This window comes from Protomyctophum parallelum (genome assembly GCF_964188405.1).
Source record: "Protomyctophum parallelum genome assembly, chromosome: 4".
Lineage (NCBI taxonomy): Eukaryota > Metazoa > Chordata > Actinopteri > Myctophiformes > Myctophidae > Protomyctophum > Protomyctophum parallelum.
In genome coordinates, this window is record NC_139700.1 from 33233938 (window position 1) to 33257961 (window position 24024).

The following is a 24024-nucleotide window of genomic DNA, read 5'->3' on the forward strand; positions in this document are numbered from 1 at the left end:
GCAAACCGTATATGTCTATCTAAATAATATGTATAACTACCATCCTATCTTTTTTTAATAAAGTTATAAAAGGAATGAGGGGTGCTAGGGGATGATTTTTCCACTTCTCCCTCCTGGGTTCAAAGCCACGAGGGAGAAGAAGAGTCTAGGATGATTGGAACTTTGGCCAGGGTATCGTAGAGGGTGGGCCGACAGTTGTCGTGTGTGCTGTGAACTCGTAAGTGTGCGGGAAAGGCACTATTGGGCAGGAGTGCATCGATCAAGTTCTAAAGGTAAGTGTGTGCCATATCTTTGATCCCCTTGTTGTTTTTACTCTGCCCAGCCGTACCCGGAGGACCCTGCTGTGTACAAGCCCCTGACACAGGAGGAGATCCAGAGGATAAAGAACGAGAAGAAGCAGAAGCAGAATGAGAAGAAGCAGAAGGTGACGGAGAACCGCAAGCACCTGGCCAGCGTGAGAGTGGTCCAGAAGAACCTGGTGTTTGTTGTGGGGCTTTCGCAACGGCTCGCAGACCCTGAGGTGAGTCGAGTTGTCTGACAGTAGCATGCGAGAATCTGTTGCCGGTTTAGTTTACAGCTTGCATACCGTACTTATTATCACTTGTCATTTGTTGGTAGTGTTTGTGATTGTGACATTGGCAAGCTGTTTGTTGTTGGTGTCATCAGCCTCATCTGTCAGCCACAGATGATGTAAAAGCATTTAGCACTTCAATAGTAAATGACTTGCAATGCATGTGTATACATTTATTAGCGTCAACATCTTATTGGAGCCTTCAGTCTGCCTCAGTGTTATATTTATTGGTCATTGCATGCGGCACCGCGCCGTCTCGCTTAAAAACAATCTTAGGTTCACACCTCAAAGTTTACAAAGGCTGCTGAGTGTCACACCAGTGTGAATTAACATAGTTATAAGCCTGAATACATTTCAAGGGTCCATTATGTGACCTGCTAACTCCTGTAGTGTAGGTGTTAAGCAACATGCGCGTGACATGATTAAAATAGCGGCCCCCAAAGATAAAATCACGAATACGACATTGGTCGGTCTAAAGTTTGTGTGGAGGATTATAACAATACACAGTGTAACAGTGTATATTATAAATGTCCACATCTCTCTGTTTGTTCCACACTACACAGGTTCTAAAAAGGCCAGAGTACTTTGGGAAGTTTGGGAAAATCCATAAAGTGGTCATTAACAACAGCACATCATATGCTGGTTCACAGGTAAGATTTTGGAGTCTACCATTTTGCTCCTACAGTATATGATTAGGATGGACAATGTAGGCATTTCTGCAGGCGCACTTATCCAGAGTGACTTACAAAGTAATCGGAGTAAATGGCAGGAGTCAACAACGACAGGACAGGGTAGATGGCCATGTAAGTAGAGTGCAAAGGAAACTAGGATCAGAACTATCACCTGTCTTAACAACAGCCTTATGCTGCACAGGCACGGGGTAGACGGCAAACCGGACTTAATTTTAGTGGACAGGAACAGGACGGTAAACGGAACAGGATGGCACGGCAGCCAGAACCGGTAACGGCAGGCGACATCAATGTTAAAATATTTAATCTTTTTACCGTTCCGTGCCGTCGAGCAGGTTTTGCCGTCTACCGCTTGCCTGATCCCATGTGAATGCAGCATTAGCATTTGTGGTTAAGCAAACAGTATATGTGTAGGTCTATCTAAATATAACGTGAACAAGTAACCACCATACATCTGATGCATAACATGAGGAGTGCTAGGGAGTTAGGTGGAGTCTGAAGAGATGAGTTTTGCTGTGGAAAATGGGGAGTGAATTTGCAGTCCTGACTGGGGTGGGAGGTCATTCCACAGCTCGTGAGCCAGAAGGGAGAAGAGTCTAGGACACTTGGGGCGTTGGGCCAGGGAATCGTGAGGAATTGAAGTGATGGACGCGTGTCCTGTGTTAGCTGAGGGCTGAAAGTCATGGCTGCTGGTTACACTTGGATGATTTCTTTTTTCTGTCGTTCACAGGGGCCTAGTGCTAGTGCTTATGTTACTTACATTCGCTCTGAAGATGCCCTACGAGCAATACAGTGTGTGAACAATGTAGTTGTTGATGGTAGAACACTCAAGGTGAGTTTCAACATACTACTACTGCTTGAGACTTTGTATATATTTTGTGTGTTTTTTTTGTTTTGTTGTCAGCAGCTTTAAGGTTATTGGTAACTTTGCCTTGCTTCTTCCCTGTTGTTACTTGAGCGGTGAAGTGACTGTAAAACTATTGTGATGAGTGAGTGCGTGCATGCATGCGTATATCACTTTCCAGTGGAAAGTTTCCACACAGTAACAATGCACTGTATCATCGTCAAATCACAACAGAAGGCCATGAAACTTGTATTGCAGCTCTAACTCAAGAACTGACATGTGGTGCACCCAGCTGCACCGTGCAATTTATGATACAATTTGGTGGCTCAAGAAGGTCAATTATTGATAAAAATGTTGAAACATAACTTTGGATTCATTTATCAGAATCAGACTGATTGCATTTGAAAGCTTGTCTCAATATGTTTTTACGACACCACAGATCTGGTAATGAGCCATACTGCTTAATTAATACTTGATTTACATATACTTGTTTGCGCGTTGTCGCACACCGGAGATTGCAGATCTATAAGCTCGATGTGAGCTTGTAGACTTGCTGTTTCAGTTGAGTGACACTACACGCAATAAACCCTTATACACCAAGCCCTTAAAGGAGAATTCCGGACCAGCGCTTTTCTTACCACCTTCTCATGTTGTTATATCCAACAACTAGTGGTAAAAAAATCCATCTAGAACACACAGAGCATGCGCGCTGGGTCATAGATAGGGTTGGGATTCATTAGGATTTTAACGGTTCCGGATCCTTACCGGATCCCTCTTAACGATTCCAGTTCCTAACAGTTCCCTTAGCGGATCCTAATATTATTTGTTTCTCCTTTTTTTTCTGACATAGATTATGCTTATATTATAACTAACCTAACCAAGTACATAATAAACACAAATTATGAGGTGACACTATTATTTAAACTTCACCACCACCACCACCAGCTAGCCACCACAACAATATCATTGTTGCAATTTGTACTTTATATTGCAATTTGTACTGTATATTAAATATACAGTACACATTGCAATAATGATATTGTTGTGGTGACAAATGTTGTGTCTTTAATGTTCAGATTAATTTAATATGAAGGACCCCTTACCCTAATGGAAATGGCTTTCTTGGGTTATAAAATCCTACTTGTATTGAACTGTAGGCTACATTCCTGTGCTTTTTTCTGCAAACTGTTTATAAAGTAATCAATCTATGGAGGTATATGCACCTAAACGCTGGGCTCTCAACAGTCACGCCAAATCAAAAGCAGTTGAGTTGCTTATAAGTTCTAAAATTAGTGCAGACAAATGATTTGGCTCTATAGTTAACGTGATTCATAAAATATCAGACAGAAAGACGTCGAGTCATTGCCGTTCTAAATTAACACCATTAACAACAGTTGTACGTACAATACGCTTAATGAAAAGCTCTGTAGACGTTAGTAGTTTTTATTTTCTATTACGTTACTAGCCTGGGGAAAGTGAACCAGTCTTATATCATCCTCGTCCCCCGCCGGCTGTGGTGGAGCTGCGGGGAGTGCAGGCACGGCTTTCTGCATGGCTCTCAAACGTGATGTGCCTAGATTATTCTCGTGAGTTGTGGACTCGTGTAGGCATATTGATTTTGAGATGTTTCCTCAATGTGGACGTGGTGCAACTGGTACAAGTTGCAACAACCTTTGCAGGGAACTATAGCATCGCATTTATTGCACTTTGCGTGCTCAGCCTCAGAGTCATTTCCCTCTCTGTTAACCACACTTTAGAGATCTCTTCGACATACTGTCCCTGCTCGCTCCGCAGCGGTCGCTGAATGCACAGAACAGTGGGCGTATCCTCCCCGACCCCACTCACTCATGTTGGTGGGGTGACGTCACCTCAGGCTCTGCTTGCATGCATGCACAGACACAGCAGAGCTAAATGACGACTGATGAGAACCGTTTGGGGAACCGTGGAACCGGCTCCAGATCCGCAATGTCGGAACCGATCTGGAATGGACCCAGTTCCGAATCCCAACCCTAGTCATAGACTCATTCACCTTTTTACAGAAGCCCATTTGGGACAAAACACTGCATTGTATGAAACATTATGAAAGACAGATGTGTAGGGGGGGAAGAGTTGTAGCTATCAAATTCCAAAGCGATTTATGGATGTACCTAAATAAAGAATTAAAAAATCCATGGTTAATCCGGAATTCTCCTTTAACTCTGTACAACTCTAGGTTGCCCTTGCTTGTTAAACAAAGCAAAATCAAAGTGTTAACTTGAATATTCTGCAATGGCAGAATAGTTAGCATTTTCACTTACCCATTATCTCTGTATTCTGTTTTACAGGCTTCTTTAGGGACAACAAAGTACTGCAGTTACTTTCTCAAAAGTATGCAGTGTCCCAAACCAGATTGTATGTATCTACACGAGTTGGGGGACGAGTCAGCTAGTTTTACTAAAGAGGAAATGCAGGTAATGCTTTCAGGCTCTCTTCTTCACTGTTCCTTCTCTTATTTTATAGGGCTGGGAGTCACCAGGGACCTCACGATTTTGTTGTGATTCATTGTGACATTTATATAACTTAACTGAAGTTCAGTATTTTGGGGGCAAAATGTCACTCCTATGCCACTCTTATTTAAAGGCAGCTTCACTGCAGCTGGGCAGTTAGCGGTTTTATTAATTCTTTAGTATTTGAAATCGGTGAACAGTCAAAACTTCACATATTTTAATTGATCACCATTCTTAATAAACTTTGGGGATGGGATTTCCCATCTTTCAACTATGACATGGGAACAAAATGTCCACCATGTGAATATGGTCAGTGATCATGTAATGTTGAACCTTTTAGGCGGGGAAACACCAAGAGTACGAACAGAAGCTTCTCCAAGACCTCTATAAGATGAACCCTAGCTTTCTACAACCCCCAACATGTGCAACAGAGAAGTCAAAGAGCAAAGCCAATGCTACACAGAGGTATGTTACTCTTCTTGCTTAAAATTCCTGCTTATTTTTGGTTTTTGAGTGGTTTCTATCTAACCTACACAGGTTACTAATTAAATGCACGATATTGACATCTTGGCCAAGAACCAATTATTTTTTATTGTAAAATCATTAAAAAACTTCCACCTTCCACTTTAAAGATGTGGATGCAGATCTTTTATGACCTGATGTATAGGAGCTACAGTTCCGCATCGGTCGGGTTTAAATGAGCTGCGATAGATGGTAGAAGTGCTGTTTATACAATCATTCTCTCAAAAATATAGCACTCCTCTGCACCACGGATGTGTGGAGGAACACTATCCTTTGGGATAGCGGATCAGGTGAATTACTACATTTGGTATAAAACGATTGTTTCTTGTTTCCTAACTGGCTTAACTGAAGCACATTTTGTTGTCACACCACACCGCCGCCATTGTCTCGTTTGTAGATAGCACAAACAGTTTATCCACAAACACATTGTGGTTAATTGATAAATGCAGTCATCATATCTGTAATTGTTTAATAATTCAGTCATATCTGTAATTTTTTTTTTTTTTTAATGAATAATGTTTCATGATGCAAATTATGAACAAAACTCACGTTGTGCTACAGAACCAACAATGGCAACAGTAAAGACGGGTGGCCGACACTTTCGGGGCATGGTAAATTGGCCAACGGGCTTTCAGAGGACCGCAAGTCCCCTCTGCTGCTAGACTGCTATCTAGACCAAGAAGGCATTACTTCAGATGGCCTGGATACAGAGCTGGGGACTGGACAGAGTACTGCCTTGTCCCCCTTCTCCTCCAACTGTGACAGTAACAGGTACTGCAAACCACATATGTACACCAAGCATTCTGAAATGTGTCATTTCTCATAGCATTTTCTCACTTTATACCTAACTGTGCGTGTGTGTCTGTCTGTCTCTCCAGTCCCAGTGATAAACCTCCAGAATCAAACAGTATGGTGAACGGAGAGACTTTACAACAGGTAACAGAAATTAAAACCTACTAACTTGTCTTTTTTATTGAATCTATCTGTAAGTGGTGATCGCGGGTGGCTTTGTTAAATGGTGTACAAGCAGAACATAACAAAAAACTCTTCTAAATGCTTGCTGAAGTAGCATCTGAGATCTTCAGAGGATAACAACAGAAATGGACAGAAATAATTGATGCAAGATAAGAGTTAACTAGGACGGGCGGGCTTCTTCTCAGACAATGGCAGTTTGCCACTGACTGCACAAGTATTTTAGTGGAGTAGAAGAAGGCCTCAAATGGCCTCTTATTTTTCGTCCCATGTTAATTTGTCATGTTTTTATTCAGGTTGTATGTAAAGCATGGAGTAAAACATACGTAAAGTAGGTCTTAAGTGGTCAAAAGAAAGATTCTCATGAAGGTTTCTTTTCTCCTGTCAATCCCTCCATGTAGATATCCAACAGTGACTCCCCATCCCCTCCTCCGGGCTTGACCAAGCCCAGCCTGGTGGTCCCCATCAGTGTGGCAGACCTCGCGGCACGCTCGCCCTTTGAGGGCGCGGCGGCGGAATCTCAGTCACTCTTCTCCGACAACAGTAACTTCAGACACCCCAACCCGCTACCTGCCGGCCTGCCCCCTTTCCCCAGCTCCTCCCGCGGTAGCAGCTCAGACTGGCCCATGACCCCGGAACCACAGAGCCTCTTCACGTCAGGTGCGTCTGTGCTGGTGCTTGTTTAATGCACAGGGGAGCTCATAGCGCGGCACCGAGTGCCACGCTACAAGCTTGTAGCTATTTTTTTTAAATAGTGAAAATGCGGCACAAATCTTTGAATATATTCTTTCAGAGAGAAAGTTTTTCACTCAAAGATTTGCATCTGAGGGGTTTGCGGCCAATTACATATAATTTTTGGGGTCCTTGACATAAAATATTGGGCACCACTGATACAGGAATATAGGTATTTCAGAAAACTGTCAGAATTTAGAAGACATTCTTCCTAAATGGGTTAAAGTTCTCCGTCCTGGGGACTTCATAGGGAGGGGAACATTAATGAGATTAGGGTAGATCTGCAAAAAAATATTATTAGGGGGGGGTATGTATGTGTACAGTGTAGAGATGGCCGTGGTGTGAATGACATGACCGAAGCAGTCACAACACATCAGGCTTGCTATGCTAGTCCAGTGATATGAGGGGCTCAGGGGGACAACAAAAAGTGCCAATCCGATCCTCATAATAATACATTTCTCCGTGGCTCCGCCGCTTAATTAATAAGGAGTGAGCGCCAGTGTGTGCGTGGACTCTTAGTTGCATGCGTGCTGCTCAGGGCTCAAGCAGCCACTCAGCCTGCCCTGGTTATGCCAACATTATATTGGGACAAATCAAAGTTATCTTGTGGTTTCACGTAATGGTTTCAACACAACGACATCTTGTCGCAGTGAACTAATGAACGATTACGCTGGATGTTTTGCACAGATCACTTGGACGTTGTTCTAATGTTAAAGGTGTAGTGAAATGAAAAAGACGTTTTTCACACTTTTAGACCATATCCGTGGTCATCCTATGGCCATACCTAACAATGGATGCCAAAAAATTTTGATAATTCTCATTTCTGTGTGTTTTTATATCAAAGGTCCATAAAAACGATTGTATTATTTATTTATTAAAACGAAAACGTGCTGCGTGATGACGTGTAGAGATACACATTGATAAAAGCCAATAACAATGAAGCTCATCCGTTTAATTCCCCATATTTGCGCATCCGTCCCATCACAGCTGCTATTGATTACAGAATACTCCGTTTTTATTTCCATTCCAGATAACATCCAGACAGTGTATTACTCGGTTTCAACTCAATCATCACGCTAAAATAGGTATCTGAAAACATTATAGGGTAGAAATAAGCCACGTAACAGTAAACTGGTACAGCTGGCCGACCATGTGATTTATAAACAAACACACACCACGCTGTTGCGCATAGCATTAGCCACCGTCCCTAGCTACCGTCCCATCGCCTGAAGGGATGCGACGCTCTGATTGGTTCAGAAACTTCAGACCGGTGTTTCATGTTGAAACACCATTTTCATGTTGTTCACCATTTCCGTTTCACTACACCTTTAAATGCTGTGTATGCGGCTAGCTCTCGTCTGTGACCCATTGTACATGATTGTAGTGCTTTGAATGCAAAGCACCTGACGAAGGCTACACAGCAAAACGTGTCGTGCAATAATAAATGAAGCAAACCTGTCCTTGTCCTGAGCGTCTCTGGAGAGTCCCTTCCTATTACTGGGGAAGTTTTCTTTGACCTGCATTTTATACCTTGCCTACCAGCACCATATATATATTTGTGGCTTGCTTTAGGGCCACAACAAAAAAGTGGAAACCACACCGGAGGTCAATCCAAAAATCAGGGCCGGATTAACACCTCTGCGGGCCCCCTGGGCACTGAAGCTCAAAGGGCCCCTGGCACATGTGCGAACCTGTGTGCGCGCAACATTTTGGGCATTTGGGGTTTTATGCTGTAATATTCTCACCCCAGAGTGACAGTCAGGCAGTAACTAACACATTTATTTATTTTTATTTGACCCACATAGTAAGCAAATGGGTGAGAGAATCCACCCATTTGTATTTCAGTGTTTTTACCTTCTTTTTTTTTTGTCAAGCCACCTGACGTGCTATGCGTGCAGAATGTAAACAAAGCAATGCTGGATGGCGGACTCATGTCTTTTATTCCTCCAGAATCACCTCTCCACCTGACCTCACACAGCCCCGTGGGCCGGCCCACCTTGAACAACAGCCAATCTAGCGCATTGCTGCTTTACACACGTTTACACTATTCAGCTGTATTCCCACCAACAATCAAACGCTATTTAAATTTAGACACCATTTATTTCAATCGGATGAAATTAATGTGGAGAAGGGGGGGGTTTAAGGGCCAAAGTGCCCATATGGTAGATCCGGCCCTGCCAAAAATAAGTATTTTATTTACATAATGTGAGAAATTAAGGGATTAAGTTCAGAGAAGATTGTGTGCACATCTCAATGCCTATATTTAGGCCAGGTGCTGGAAGTCGGGCATCAAGGAAGAGACAGAACATCCGCACACTAGTTTCTACAGCTCTGAGACTTTATTTATTTAGAGGCAACAAATTGCAACGTTTCAACCTACAAGGTCTTCATCAGGCAAATATTACAATGACAGAAAAAAGAGCAAATATATACAAAAATCATTGATTAATGATCATGGCGCATAACAAGTTCATCCGAGAGTAAAACAAAATGTGTATAGGGCTATAGGCCTATCCATGATAGTGTTTCTGTTAGTGTGCCTGGTGAGCTTTGAACCAGGGATGTTCTGCACTGGGGAACAGTGACCACCGCTGGGTATGGGAGACAAGCCTGAAAAATAAAAATAATAAGGGAGCAGAAAAACAATAAACTAATGAACCTTATCCTAAAGAAAAGGCTTTATATCAAATTCCTCATTTAGACCATCAGGAGACATGGTATTGAGGAAATAAATCCAATGAGTTTCATGTTGGAGAAGTAACCTTTCAAGATCACCACCTGGGTGGTTTTTCAACCTACTCATTACTCAATAGTGCAAATTATTAAGATTATGTCCCACCTTTTTTAAATGAGCTGCAACAGGATTGCGTTCATCACCTGTTCTTACAGCTCCTATGTTCGGTAAAACAGTCGGTGGTTCCAAGCTCACCAGGCGCAAACAAAAAACCCTATCATGGATATGCCTATATACATTTTGTCGTGTTGGATGTCCTATTAATCTATGTGTTTTTAGTCATTATCAATCATGACTTTTAATACTTTTACTCTCAGATTAACTTGATTTTTCTATTGATTGTTTGTAAAGTTTTTCTGCTCTGGTAAATTCTCCTCTGATGGGTGGACTGACTGGTTCTTCTAGCCCTGTGATTGGTCTAGGTTGCTGTGCTCCTGCCCACTCCCAGGTGTTATGCATTATCATTAATCAATGCTTTTTACTTGCGCAAGCAGAGCGCGCAAGTAATGTTTTCGCCCGGTCTCTTCCGCCGTGACAGCTGTCCCGCCATTCGATGTTTATGCAGAAAAACATCAAATCTGTGCCTGTTTTGCTGGGACCAAATGACCACAAATGACCATATTTCTTACGTCATCATTTATAGCTAGTCATACGTATACTATATACATAATCAGTAAAAATAAAATAGCAAATTGTGCCTGATCTGCTGGGACCAGAGTACGTGGTGTGTATATGTATGACTAGCTCTTAATGATGACGTAAGAAATATGGTCAATTGTGGTCATTTGGTCCCAGCAAACCAGGCACAGATTTGCTGTTTTCTTGCATAAACATCAAATCAAAGCTGTCACGGTTTTTGGCGCAAAGTAACCACAGTATACCGCTAATCAACTTACAACTACACACTTTATACAGTATAGAGTATAGAGTATATATGTAGTATATGCCTATATACTATATATATATACTATATATATTTCTTACGTCATCATTTAGAGCTAGTCATACGTATACTATATACATAATCAGTAAAAATAAAATAGCAAATTGTGCCTGATCTGCTGGGACCAGAGTACGTGGTGTGTATATGTATGACTATCTCTTAATGATGACGTAAGAAATATGGTCATTTGTGGTCATTTTGTCCCAGCAAACCAGGCACAGATTTGCTGTTTTCTTGCATAAACATCAAATGGCGGGACAGCTGTCACGGTTTTTGGCGCAAAGTAACCACAGTATACCGCTAATCAACTTACAACTACACACTTTATACAGTATAGAGTATAGAGTATATATGTATACGTATATAGTATATGCCTATATACTATATATATACTATATATATTTCTTACGTCATCATTTAGAGCTAGTCATACATATACTATATACATAATCAGTAAAAATAAAATAGCAAATTGTGCCTGATCTGCTGGGACCAGAGTACGTGGTGTGTATATGTATGACTAGCTCTTAATGATGACGTAAGAAATATGGTAATTTGTGGTTGTTTGGTCCCAGCAAACCAGGCACAGATTTGCTGTTTTCTTGCATAAACATCAAATGGCGGGACAGCTGTCACAGTTTTTGGCGCAAAGTAACCACAGTATACCGCTAATCAACTTACAACTACACACTCTATATAGTATATATGTATACGTATATAGTATATTCCTATATACTATATATATACTATATATAGTATATGCCTATATACCAGTAGTATATGCCTGCTTTGCTGGGACCAAACGACCACAAATGACCATATCTCTTACGTCATCATTTAGAGCTAGTCATACGTATACTATATACATAATCAGTAAAAATAAAATAGCAAGTTGTGCCTGATCTGCTGGGACCAGAGTACGTGGTGTGTGTATATGTATGACTAGCTCTTCACCCAAACTTATATAGATAGAAACTTGAATCATACTTAATAATACTAGGTGTTTATATGCATAAAGTAGGTAGGTAGCAAATAGTTACATCTAAAAATTATACATTTCAAACGTTCCTTCACAGAGATACTGAGATTTGACAGTTTACAGAGGTCGAAAGGACTTGCGCGCTCTGCTTGCGCACTAGTTGGCCATTTATGGCCTACTAGTGTGCAACAAGCAAGTATGCACTCGACAGAGTGCAGTTCTAGTTGTATTTATTTTGCTCTTTTCTGTCATTGTAATATTTGCCTGATGAAGACATTGTAGGTCAAAATGTTGCCTCTAATTAAAGAACTCTAGAAAGTAGTGAGCAAATGTTCTTTCTCTTCCTAAATTAAGGGATTAAGCAATTCAATCAAAGTTTCCAATTTAAATTGGCAGGGAACATGCTGCCCAAAACCTTAAACCACAGCAAACAAAAAGACAAGGGAGCTCTCCCGCAGCCACTCCTGCAGCCTGTGGAGAAATGCAGTACCACCACAGACAATATCTGGCATTCCAAGTACCACCATAATAACTGATGTTAAAATAATACAGAAGTGTAGACCTGCCCCACCCTATTCAGCTATTATTAACCCAGGAGGAAAATGTAATTTATTCTTTAAATTGTTTTGGTTCCATTCCTAAGACTATTTTGCTGCTGCTCTGATGCACAACTGATATATTTCTAATGTGATTAATCCGTCCTACAATCTTATAGGTCATGCTCATGTCATGCTCATTTAAGCACGGCTGGAGAGCCTATTTCAACCAATTGCTTGGTCAGAACAACTACCTCCTCTGAGTACCACCAGAGGGGGGCTCAAGTACCACTAGTGGTAGGGAACCCATGTCTTAAATAGTAATGTTGTAGTATTGTTTTGTAGTCGACAGGCAGGAACAATCAAACGGAACTTCCTTTTCCCTCAAACTGGAAGAATAACAATAAAATCTCTCGCAGCCTGCAGCTTTTGAGAAATCGGTTTGAGGGAAAAGGAAGTTCCGTTTGATTGTTCCTGCCTGTCGACTACAAAACAATACTACAACATGACGTAACGATATCATCCGCTCCCGACCGGATCATATACCCGAAATGAAATGGTGCCCAGGCTACTTAAATCGATAGTTACGTATGTAACTACGGTTCTATGAGTCCCGAATGACCGCCAGAGGCGGTGCTTTAAGCACATGCGCAGTCGAGTATTTTATACCAACAATGTCGGTTTGACCCCGTGATGACCCAGAGTCGTCTATAACTTCCGGCAGTCACCAGGGGCTCAGTCCCTACAGAATCTTCTCGCGAGAACACGAGGATTCTGAGTGACAAGAGTGCTCTGGCGGTCATTCGGGACTCATAGAACCGTAGTTACATACGTAACTATCGTTCTATTTCGTCCCTGCTGACCGCCAGAGGCGGTGCTTTAAGCACTGAATGACTTATACCAGCCAAGTCACGAGGAATCCTGATTACAAACCTCAAAGGGTAGAACCGGAGGATTCGGGGAAGAGGACCACGTCCAATGGGTGGGGAGTGGCAACATTCACCCTGTAGTACCTTGAGAAAGTGCCTGCCGAAGCCCATGACGCGGCGGCACAAATGTCCTCCAAGGGCACCCCTCTCATGGCAGCCCATGATGTGGAAATGCTCCTTGTAGAGTGGCACAGTACCCCTGATGGTACGGGGAGGTTACTTACCTCATAGGCGTGGCTGATTGTGTCTACAATCCAGTGGGACAGGCGCTGCTTGGAGAGAGCGCTGCCTTTGTTCACACCACTATGGCAAAGGAATAGCTGCTCTGCCCGCCTGATGCGTGCAGTAGCTTCAATGTAGGCTCTCAGGGCCCGGACTGGGCACAACAGCTCCAGTTTGTCTGTCATCTCCCCAGGTGGGGGGTTAAATCGAGCCAGCCTGATAGGCCGGTTGAGGTGAGCCTGCGACAGCACCTTCGGGAGGAATGCTATGTTTGGCCACAGCGTGACCCCCGAGCCGTCTGCGTTCCACCTCAGACATGATTCGCTGACTGACGGAGCGTGCAGTTCACTGATGCGCTTTGCCGATGTAATGGCCAGGAGAAGAGCTGTCTTGCATGACACCCACTTCAGCTCTGCCTGTGCCAAGGGTTCGAAGGGAGGCTCGCCCAGGGCGTCCAGTACCCGGTTAAGGTTCCATGACGGAGCTCTCGGAGCTCTCGGGGGATGCAACCTCTGAGCCCCTCTCAGGAAGAGTGACACCAGGTTGTGGCTCCCTACTGTGCGGTCATTGATTGCAACATGGCGGCAGGATATTGCTGCCACGTAGACCTTCAAGGTAGAGGGGGATCGGCCCTTACCTAGTAGGGATTGCAGGAACTCCAGGATTTTGCGTACAGGGCAAACCGCAGGAACTGGCGGTGTTGCTGAGCAATGGGGACATGAAAGTATGCGTCCTTTAGGTCCACTGATGTGAACCATTCCCTGTGGGCGATGGATTGCAGGAAATCTCTTGAGATCAACATGTGGAACGGAATGACCTTCATGAATTTGTTTAGAATCCTCAGGTCTAAGACAGGACGAAAACCGCCTGTCTTCTTTGGTACTAGAAAGTATGTTGAGTAGAACCCCCTGGGGTGTTCCCGGGGGTCTACTGCTTCGATGGCGCCCTTGGCCAGGAGGGTGTACAGCTCCTGGTCTAGGGCATGGGCCTTTGCCGGGTCGGCTATGGTGGTCATTCTGACCCGGCCGGCTGTGGGGGGCCGGCGTCAGAACTGGAGCTTGTACCCGTGGGTTAAGGTGGCAACCACCCACGTGTCCGAAGCTTGAGCAGCTGAGGTGTAAAGTATCCGACGGCCGGCCCCGTGGTCTCAGCGTCTGCCCCCCCCGGCCCCTAGGGGCTCTGGGGGGGGTCCGCCAGGGTCCGGGGCTCGAAACTGCCTAGTAGAGGACCGGCCAGGGTTATGGCCCCGCCTCTGTTCAGTACGCTGGGAAGTGCGCTGGCCTCAAGTGGGGGCCTGTGGCAGGAGAGCTCGGTTGGCGGCCGAGGGGCCTCAGCTCCTGTTAGGAGGCCCCTCTGGGGGAGGCATGCGCTGTCGCCTCAGGCTTGACAGCTGCTCCTTGTCCTCCCTGGCCCGGATTGTGCGGTCCAGCGCTTCCCGCGCAGCTGGGCCGAATATCGCTCCCGGCACCACTGGGAGTCCGCGCAGGGTTGCCCTGGTTTTCTCAGTCAGGTTGGCCTGCGAGAGCCAGACTTGGCGCCGCGCCTGAACAAGAGTGGACATCATCCGTCCAAGTTCTCGTGACATGAGGCCGAATGCCTCCAGTGATGCGTCACAGAGGGTGTTGGAGTCTGCGGGCTCTGCGCTCGCGTTGTCCGCCTGCAGAGATGCAGAGAGGGCCAGCATGAGGTGTGACAGGGAGTTAGAGATCCTCCCGGCACGGGCTCCTGCGTCATAAGCCCTTATGAGGAGTTCGTCGGTGGTCCTGCATTGGGGTCGGGGGCACCTGGTGTCCTGCCGTAGCGCCTCGTCGGGGTCGACGACTAAGGAAGCAATGCAGGGCTCCACAGCCGGCATGCGAAGCAGGCCGACTCCTTCCGGGTTGTCCTTGGCCGTGAGAGTACGCCCATCGGCAGAGAGACGAGAGCAAGCCTTCAAGTCTCTCCAGCAAGTATGAAGCTCTTTCAGAAAGTCCTCCGAGTGAGGAACGGCAAAGCTCGAGGGGGCTGGCTTGTTCTTGAAGAATCGGCTTGACGGGGCTGGCTCCGCCTGCTGCGGTCCAGCCAGGCCCTGCTGTTCAAGAGCCATGTACAGGGCGGCCCTCATGGAGCCACCCCCCGTCTCAGTCAGACAGGTCTGGGCTGATGTGTATGAGCCCTGCTCCGAGGCCTCAGAAGCCCCCTCTGCCCCATCCTCCTCACCATCATAGTCATGGAAGTGGGTGGCTGAGGCCGCCAGGGACAGTGTGTCAGGGTCCTGACCCTCAGGGATCAGGTGTGGCAGGAGTAGGTGGTTCCACTTCCCCTGGCTGGATCTCGGGCTGGTGGGCCATGAACATGGCCCTCATTAGGGCTAGGTCGGCAGACAGCTGGTCGACCTTAGATGACAAGCTATGGTCAGGCCCCGCCCTTCTCCTGGAAGCGGGGGTCGAGGTAGCAGGTGCAGTGTATCGCCGCTTGGAAGCCCTGGTCTGGCGTTGAGTTAGCATGCCCAATGGGGGAAGCTCACCTTCAACCTTCTCCACCTGTGCCAACCTGGCTGTCCTCACCTCCCGGGGCATGATGGTGCAGTTCATGCATGGGTTGTCACCGAGTGCCTCCCTCAAATATTGGGGGCCAAGGCACCCAGGGCAGAGGTCATGCCCATCCTCTGGCCGCAGAGGAGCCTGGCAGGAGGTGCACAGGTGGTGGCGGGGTTCGTCCATCGGTAACCCGCAGATGTAGCCCAGAGCGCGGACGCTAGTGGTCGCTAGGGGTGGAGCCGTAAGCTGGAGGGAGGGAGCGCGGACGCTGCCTGTGCCAGTAGAGGCTACTGTTAGCTGTGCTAAAGGCCGCTTAGCAGGAGGAAGGGGGCGCGCACGCCACCTATGCCAGGTAAGGGGTTCTCTAGCAGAAACCAGTATATATAATATATATATAATTATATAGTTATATATATATAATTTAAGAAAAAACAACCTATAAAGTGGCAATGACTCTGTGCCGAAATTAAAGTACACTATTGAGAACAAGTGACGACTAAATAAGTCAAGCTAATTCATATAGCTGGGGTTACTGAAGTAACCTCGCGGCGGTGCTATATAGCTGGCCAGTGGCCAGCAAAGACTCATTTAGAGAGTAGTAAACAAAGAATAATGGCGTTGACTCACGTGCTGGGAGCGGGCAGCGCTAACGCTTGCCGTCACTAGCACTGCGGCGCAGCCTTCGTGGGAAACAAAACAGCGTAAGCTGTCAAAGAGAACGAGCTATCCGTTCAACTTTGACCGGTGCTAAACGGGACGCTCAGGTCGCCGTTTGTAGCACGCAACCGTGTGTGTGGCAGGGAAGCAGCGCGCACGCAGCCTATGCGAACAGGGGTTGTCTGCTTACCTTGTTCCCACGGAGAAAAGAAGACTATGTGAAGCCCCGCACCACTCGATAACGATACAATAGTAGTAGTATTAAGTCGCAGTTCCTGGAGGGCGAACGCACGCGTCACAACTCCGACCAATAATGGTCACGGGACTACCGGCGACTCAATAGTTCTGTAATCGTGCAGTTCAATTCTGCTGTAGAACTCTGTACTGTGTACAACTTGCGCAAAGCGAGAAGAAATTAGGGACTGAGCCCCTGGTGACTGCCGGAAGTTATAGACGACTCCGGGTCATCACGGGTCAAACCGACATTGTTGGTATAAAATACTCGACTGCGCATGCGCGAAGGGACTTCAGTGCTTAAAGCACCGCCTCTGGCGGTCAGCAGGGACGAAATAGAAAGTGTTTGTGAAGACACTGGCCAGGTGTCTCCCCTTCTGCTAATCACCTCTGGCTCCACCCTCCAATCCAGCACTGCGTTAGAATGGTTACAGGCACAGCCACAACACAGAACCCCAGAGTAGACTAATATAGACAGAGTGACAACATGTGATAAGCTTAACGCAACGTGTTATATGAGAGTTTGACTTGCCTGTTGATGTAATCTTTGACACAGAAAGTTTGGAAACCACTGCTCTGGTGTTAAGCAGGCTATTAAATGTGATATCTTCATTCCGGGGTCATTGATACATTTGTTACCATCATCCCAGGACCGTAGCTCATTTATACTGACTGGGGATGCTTATTCTGTTGTTCGAATTATTGTACGTTTTTTTTATATAGATCGGTGGAAAAAAATCTCAAAGCCTCCTCTCTCTTCTTTCAGACACAATACCAGTGGCATCTTCCACAGACTGGCAGGCGGCCTTCGGGTTCGGCTCCTCCACCAAACAGCAGGACGACGACCTGGGTTTCGACCCCTTCGACGTCACCCGCAAGGCCCTGGCCGACCTGATCGAGAAAGAGCTGTCGGTGCAGGACCAGAGCCCTTTGTCTCCGGGGTTCCACCACCACGGCCCCAGCCTGCTGCCCCCCAACATGAACCCCAACGGCTCCTTCAACTTGCGTGGCCCCCCACGCCTCCCACTTCACCACAGAGTCTATAGCTCCTTCAGCTTCCCCGGCAGTCACAACAACAGCCAGGGCAGTCATCATCATCAGCAGCAGCAGCCAGGGTCCTCCAGTCACCCCTGGATGGCGATCCCCACATGCAATAACCTCACGCACTTGAACCACTCCTCCAGCGCTGCCTCACACAGTAATTTCCTAGACCTAAATCTGCCCCCTCAGCACAGCACAGGACTGGGAGGCATCCCCATCTCAGGTACCAGGCACCGCTGGGTTGCACTTCACTGTGTTAATCAATTAACAAGCTTTATACAGAGAGTACACAAGCTTCATGGCACAGCAGAGTATTGAATATCAAAACACATGTAAAGGCCCAGCTGGCTTGTTTTTATGTACTTTGATTGCCCTCACACTCGCAGGGGAATGAAACGTAACCTGAATGTAGTTTGCGAACAAACCATCTTGGGAGACTGATCCATAAGCAGGGGGTGAAACCCTATTTTGTGGTTAATTTTCCAGTTCAGCAGATTGAAAACATGGCTAGGCTAGCAAGGCACGTTTACTTGTCTTCATGCTTGACGTTTTATGTAAAGCACTTTGAATTGCTTTGTTGAAATGTCCAATACATCAAGAGAGTATACTAGGACCTTTGAAAACACAAGAAAATATATATTAAAAGAAGAAACGCAACAGAAAACATTTGAGGGTAAAATTACAGTGCTTTTAAAAGAAAAGGAAAAAAATCAATAAGAGGTGTATATAAGAAAAAGATATATATAACAGTAAGCAACACAGCTGCAGCTAATACAGTTAATGTGTGTTCGATTTAGTTGTGCAATGTGCAAGCATATAGATGTGTAGCCAATGGCTACCATAACCTTCCTGTTCTGCACCGGATTCGAACTTGGGTCTCCTGAGCAAGAGCTGACATTTTGACCACTGAGCTTCAGGAAGTACCACTTGTCAACCAGTTTACAAGAGTTATAGGTATTTACATACATTACAACATTATTGCGGTGTGTAATAAAAAGTCTAAACCCTTACACGTCTGTAACAAATGTACAAATGGAACCAAATGGACCTGTATGGGGTCCATTTGGTTACATTTGTATATTTGTTATGGGGGTCCTTGAAATTAAAGTTGCAAACATCAACTGAAACATTCAAAATACAAAATTGATTACTGGAAATGACATGGGATAAATGATGTGGTAGGGCAATGGCATAGACTGGCATCATTTTAGGCAGTATCGGCATCAGCTGTCAGCTCTACTTGCAGCTTGCCTTGCGTAGCCACTAGCCAGCCTTCCATCTGCCTTTGCAACGCATATTGCCCCAGGCAGATTAAGTCTGGCCCGCCAAGCAGTCGTTTCTACACTAGTCCTGGCAGCACACCCTCTGCCTCTGCTGCCCACTCTTCTGCCCAGTCAACACACACTGCAGTGTGTTGTGCTGTAATATAGCCTCTAATAATAGCTACACAGTACATTTCTATCTATCTCTGAAGAATGAAAATAAAAATGGAGCGGGACATTGCGGAAAATAAATCGAATGCTGAGAGGGACGAGACAATATCCACGCAGTGGTATTAGTATTGCTACGTGAGGCTAACTTGCAGCTGCCTTGAATACAGCCTGACATGTTTTACCCTGCTGTAGTTTTCCACCTGAACTGGAAAAGCAACTACTAAATCAACCTAGGGTTTAATGCTCCTTTAAGCCCTGTGTTATACTAAAGTTCACAACACGTCGCATGCTTTGTGAGCTTGTAGATCTGCTATTTGCACTATTTTGTTTTGAAAGGTGCAATAAGTGATATATATTTTATAAATAAGTTAAATAGTTCTATATTCTGGTAGTAATCATTGATATAGTGTGTTGAGTAGTCTCGCGTAGTAGTAATCTCCGAATGCTATATAGAGTCTGGAACTATAGCCCACATGGAAGGAAGCTGCCATTTCCGTTCACGAAGATATATTTTAAAATATTTTTACATTTTATTTTTGTATTTCCTTTTCTGCTAAGCAACAAGCTATATATGCTTAGATGATTTATATTTATATTAGAATAAGTTTGCGCGACTGTAAAGACGAAACGAGAGTGGGGTTGAGGCTCCACTTCCGTTTTATAGTTTACTCATGATCGCTCTTCCGTTGGCCCAGACTGTATGATGGCAACAGTCTGGTAACGCGAGACTAAAGGTCCTGCACACAGAGCACGTTTTTCAGATTTTTAGCAGCGTTTCTCCATCGAATTTCCGAAAAAAGCGTCCAGTGTGCAACCACCTTGCACTTTTGAGTGTTCAATTAACAGGAACCTTCCTGTCTCTCCAGCTTTTTAGTAAAAAATATGCATTTTGAAAAACTAGAATTGTGCCAAATGGGCACTGGCCTACGGAACAATGCAAGTTGGAAATGCATGCCACACCCAGTTATGCAACACAGATTTCACACAGACGTTCCACACTAATATCTACACTGTGATTAGTCTGGCCATGACAGGCTAGGAAGTCATAGTGATGACATCGGAGTATTCCAGTTTGCTATTTTGTCGATAATGTTTGGAGATCCGCTGATTCGACCAACTTACTCGCCGAGTTTGAATGGGCCGGGCAGATGGGGTAGTCTGTCAGATCGGTTGTTCTGGACAACCAGATCTCCATATATGCCTGGTTGGATCTGGTCGGGACCCATGGTTCTGGACAACCGCCTATCTGGCCAACTTGGCACTGCACCGCTCCCCCTCGGGCACATGCCAGCTAAGTTTGCAAAAATGTTATGTATTTAGTAGGATGATGAAACGTTTCACCTGTAATGACATGCCCCAAAAAGTTGGCTTACCCTTCTCCTCGCCTTTCTGTGCAGAAAACAGTGCTTCTATAGATGGCTTAAATGTGAAAGAATGGCAGGACGGCCTGAGAGCTCTGCTTCCCAACATCAACATCAACTTTGGGGGCCTTCCAAACTCGTCCTCCTCCTCATCGTCCTCATCCTCCAACAGTGTTAACCACATGGGCGGGCCAGGGGGACCGGCAGGCATCTCGCACAGCCTCAGCTGGGACAGCACAGCAAGTTGGATGGACCCAGCTATCATCACAGGTAAAGTGATGACACCCATGATTTGGATATTGCCACATATTGTCTCAAAGGTTTAACCCATTTAGACCTGACACCAGATTCTACAAATGTCTTCCAAATCCTTTTCTGAATGTTTCTGTCAGTGGTGCTCAACCTTTTTATGTCAAAGACCCCCAGAATTATCTGTATTTGGCCGCCGACCCCCATCTGAAAATATGTTGTTCCCGGGACCCCCCAGAAGCAAAGATTCAAGTTAAAAACGTTCGCTCTAAACTACCTCCCCCTGGGGTGCCTGATGGAGGGGAAAGGAAGTGGTTGGAATAACGTGTTCCTTCCACGCGCTACGTCCAACCAGGGAAACCCCCCTGTCAGGTGTAAAGGAGCAACTTGGACACTCAGGCATGAAGGAAGCATGAGTTCAAGTCCGTTGCTCTCCCCTTGTCCCCCATATAATTATGGGGACTAGGTTGGTGGAGGGTGTGTAGAGCCCAGGATCACATTAGATGATTGACACAGGGGTGAAAAATGGGTTACAAAATCGTGGGATAAAAAAAAAAAAACGTTCGCTCTGAAAGAATATATTCAAAGATTTGCACATTTCACGATTTTCCAAAAATAGCAGACCTACAAGCTCGTAACGCGGTTACTCTGCTATTTTTAAATGGCTAAAGTATAACATAATGCTGAAAACACCAAAAGGGGTTCCTGCCCAAAATGGGTTAAAGGTGAATATGAATATCACCTTTTTTTGCCAGGTGAAACTATGGCTACTTTTGCGCGACCTAGTCATGATTGGCTGCCCGAGTCTGACCCCATACTCTGAAACACCGCCTAAGCCAATGGGAGTCTGACCCCATACTCTGAAACACCGCCTAAGCCAATGGGAGTCTGACCACATACTCTGAAACGGCATGCGGAAGTCTCAACCAAGCCTCCCTAGACTTCCTTGAAGTGAATAGTTTTGCTCCTCATCCGCTCTCTATATCAGGGTTCCCCAATGGCCCGCGAGGCGCCCCCTTGTGGCCCCTGGAAGAATTAAAAATAAAATAAAAAAGCTTTATTTGTTTTAGGGCTAAAGTTACAGGTATGAAGTGTGAGATTACCATAATGGACCATAACAGGTCCATTGGTTCCATTTGTACTTAACTCAGAGTTAAGTTGACATTGATTTTACGATATAAAATAAATAAATACAAGTTATAATAAATTGAGGTCCCAGATATAAATGGCATTAAATGGGGGTCAGTAGCTTATGCATGTCAAACTGGACATTAAAATTAAAATTAACTTAACTTAAATTAACTATTATAAGCTTAATTAATGAGAGGAAAAAAATAAAACCCAATTTTTCGTGCGTGAGGACTCGGCCCCCAGCCTGGTCCCCTAGTCAAAATATGGTCAACTCTATGGTCTCAACCCAGAGTCTGTAACCCTGCAGCGCGAAGCGAGCCACTGACAATTGTGGCTAATGTTATGAGCTAACTCTGTCTGGAGCTACAGGAAAGGCATAACAAAACACACTGATTGCACCGACAAAAGATTGTCGGAAACCGAACGAAACAGCCGGGAGGTTGTGACAGAGAAACATACACGTTGCTGGCACACAAAAAAGATCATAGGGGGTAAAAAAAGAAAGGGGTACAGATGCACAACAGAGAATGCTTGTTTCACCTGGCTGTTAATGATACGCATGATATATTTGTAATTTATATACCTTATGGCTGATGTGTGGAAATAAGAGTTTCCCACCTTCTGTGCAGCCTAGAACTGGAGAATCAAGTTGTTTTTTGGGTCATGGGATCAATGACGGAAGGATAAAGGTCTACACCCTCATTCTGAAAAGCACCCGCCATACCTGCCTCTGATTGACTTTCCGTCAACAAGGGGACAAGGGTGTCAATTTCAAAGCCGTCCGTGTATTTTTCGTCCATCCGCAGATTTTTTGAACGTCTGTGGAATACAGTCAGACAAGTGCATTTTCACTGAGCTGCTGGCGGCGGCGGAGCGGTGCCCAATAAAACCTGACAAAGTTACTTACCAGTAGGTAGTAATAAGTAGGTATTATAATAAGGATTTATACATGGTGAGGTGTCTGAGGACACTTCATATAGGACTTTATGTTCACAGGGCTGGGGGGGACTAGACTAGTGTGGCACACAATAAGGTTCGTCCTTTTAAATGGTCCTACTTGAAACTGAATCTGTGTAAATGGTACGTACTGAAACTGAATCCGTGTCCTCATGACAATGCTAAAGCAAAAGAGAAATATTACACCCACATTAGGTATCCTCTAAACTGTAGTTACAGTGGGCAGGATTTGAATGACAATAACCTTTACAACCGATTTCTATCCCCAAAAACAATTATTGGAATATTTCATTATTATGACCCATCCATAATTACAATTAATTGTATCTATTTCATAAAGGACTTTACTTGATTATTAAAACAAAGTAAAGTTTGGTCATTTTAGGTTTTTTTAATGTGTGCGGAATATTAACTAAGCAAGGATTGTTCTCCACTGAATCAAGACTTTTCTCCGGATTCCTTTGGGGACTATGTAATACACTAGGTCCAAGGTTCAAATCCCACCGTGCGTGTTCATTTTTTTATTAGTTTATTTATTTTTTTAGCTGCAAAGCATGTTCCGACAAATATTAGGTAAAGGTTAGGCATTGTTATTCTGTGATGCTAAGGTTAGGTTTAGGCATAGTTTTTGTGAGGTTTGGGTTAGCTGCTGTACAATGGCTAGTTTTTAAAGGTTGTTTCCATAGAGGAAATGGTTGCTAGAGGCTGCCACGCTGTCACATTCAACGATCTGATTGGCCTCCCTCCACCCATGCTACTGTGTTGCTGCTTCCTGTTCAACTTACTTAATTAATACAAACACACATCCCCTTCCCACTGGGGCTGTCCAATAAATAATGGAACGTTGAGTAATGATACTGCTCAATGTTTTATCATGTAAATTCAACCAAAGCAGTGTGCTTGGATACTCAGTTGTGTAACCTATGAGTGCTTGCGTGGACATGTCAACCTCTCGTCCGTCTAATTGTCAACAAACAGCCACGTTCCCGACAATTCAAGCCATGTGATTATTTATATTTTTATTTATTTAAAAACATTTGGGGGGTGGGGGGCTTTTAGCTTTTTAGCTTTTATAGTGGGGACAGACAGGAGACGAGGAGAGAGAGATGGGGGGTGACATACAGCAAAGTTGGTCAGGAACGGGACTCTTAAGGCTCATTCATAGTCTTGATTTTCGGTGGTGAGGTGACCACCGGAGCTGAAATAACGTTGAGCGGTGGTGAGTTAAAAACAGAAGGGCTGGGGCGGGGGCGGTGGTTTGCTCTTCACCACGGATCGTGACG

At 44.9% G+C, this 24024-nt stretch overlaps 1 protein-coding gene across 1 annotated transcript in view; it reads left to right on the top strand.

Moving 5' to 3' along the window:
* The window catches only part of cnot4a (CCR4-NOT transcription complex, subunit 4a), a 31101-nt gene that overhangs the window by 2423 nt on the left and 4654 nt on the right, over positions 1 to 24024 (top strand). The window contains exons 3-12 of the mRNA XM_083763785.1: positions 323 to 520; positions 1135 to 1221; positions 1991 to 2092; positions 4429 to 4554; positions 4931 to 5055; positions 5674 to 5883; positions 5991 to 6048; positions 6486 to 6744; positions 17336 to 17833; positions 20441 to 20674. Of these exons, the coding sequence (XP_083619911.1) occupies positions 323 to 520; positions 1135 to 1221; positions 1991 to 2092; positions 4429 to 4554; positions 4931 to 5055; positions 5674 to 5883; positions 5991 to 6048; positions 6486 to 6744; positions 17336 to 17833; positions 20441 to 20674 (1897 nt within the window). The remainder of the gene's footprint in view (positions 1 to 322; positions 521 to 1134; positions 1222 to 1990; positions 2093 to 4428; positions 4555 to 4930; positions 5056 to 5673; positions 5884 to 5990; positions 6049 to 6485; positions 6745 to 17335; positions 17834 to 20440; positions 20675 to 24024) is intronic.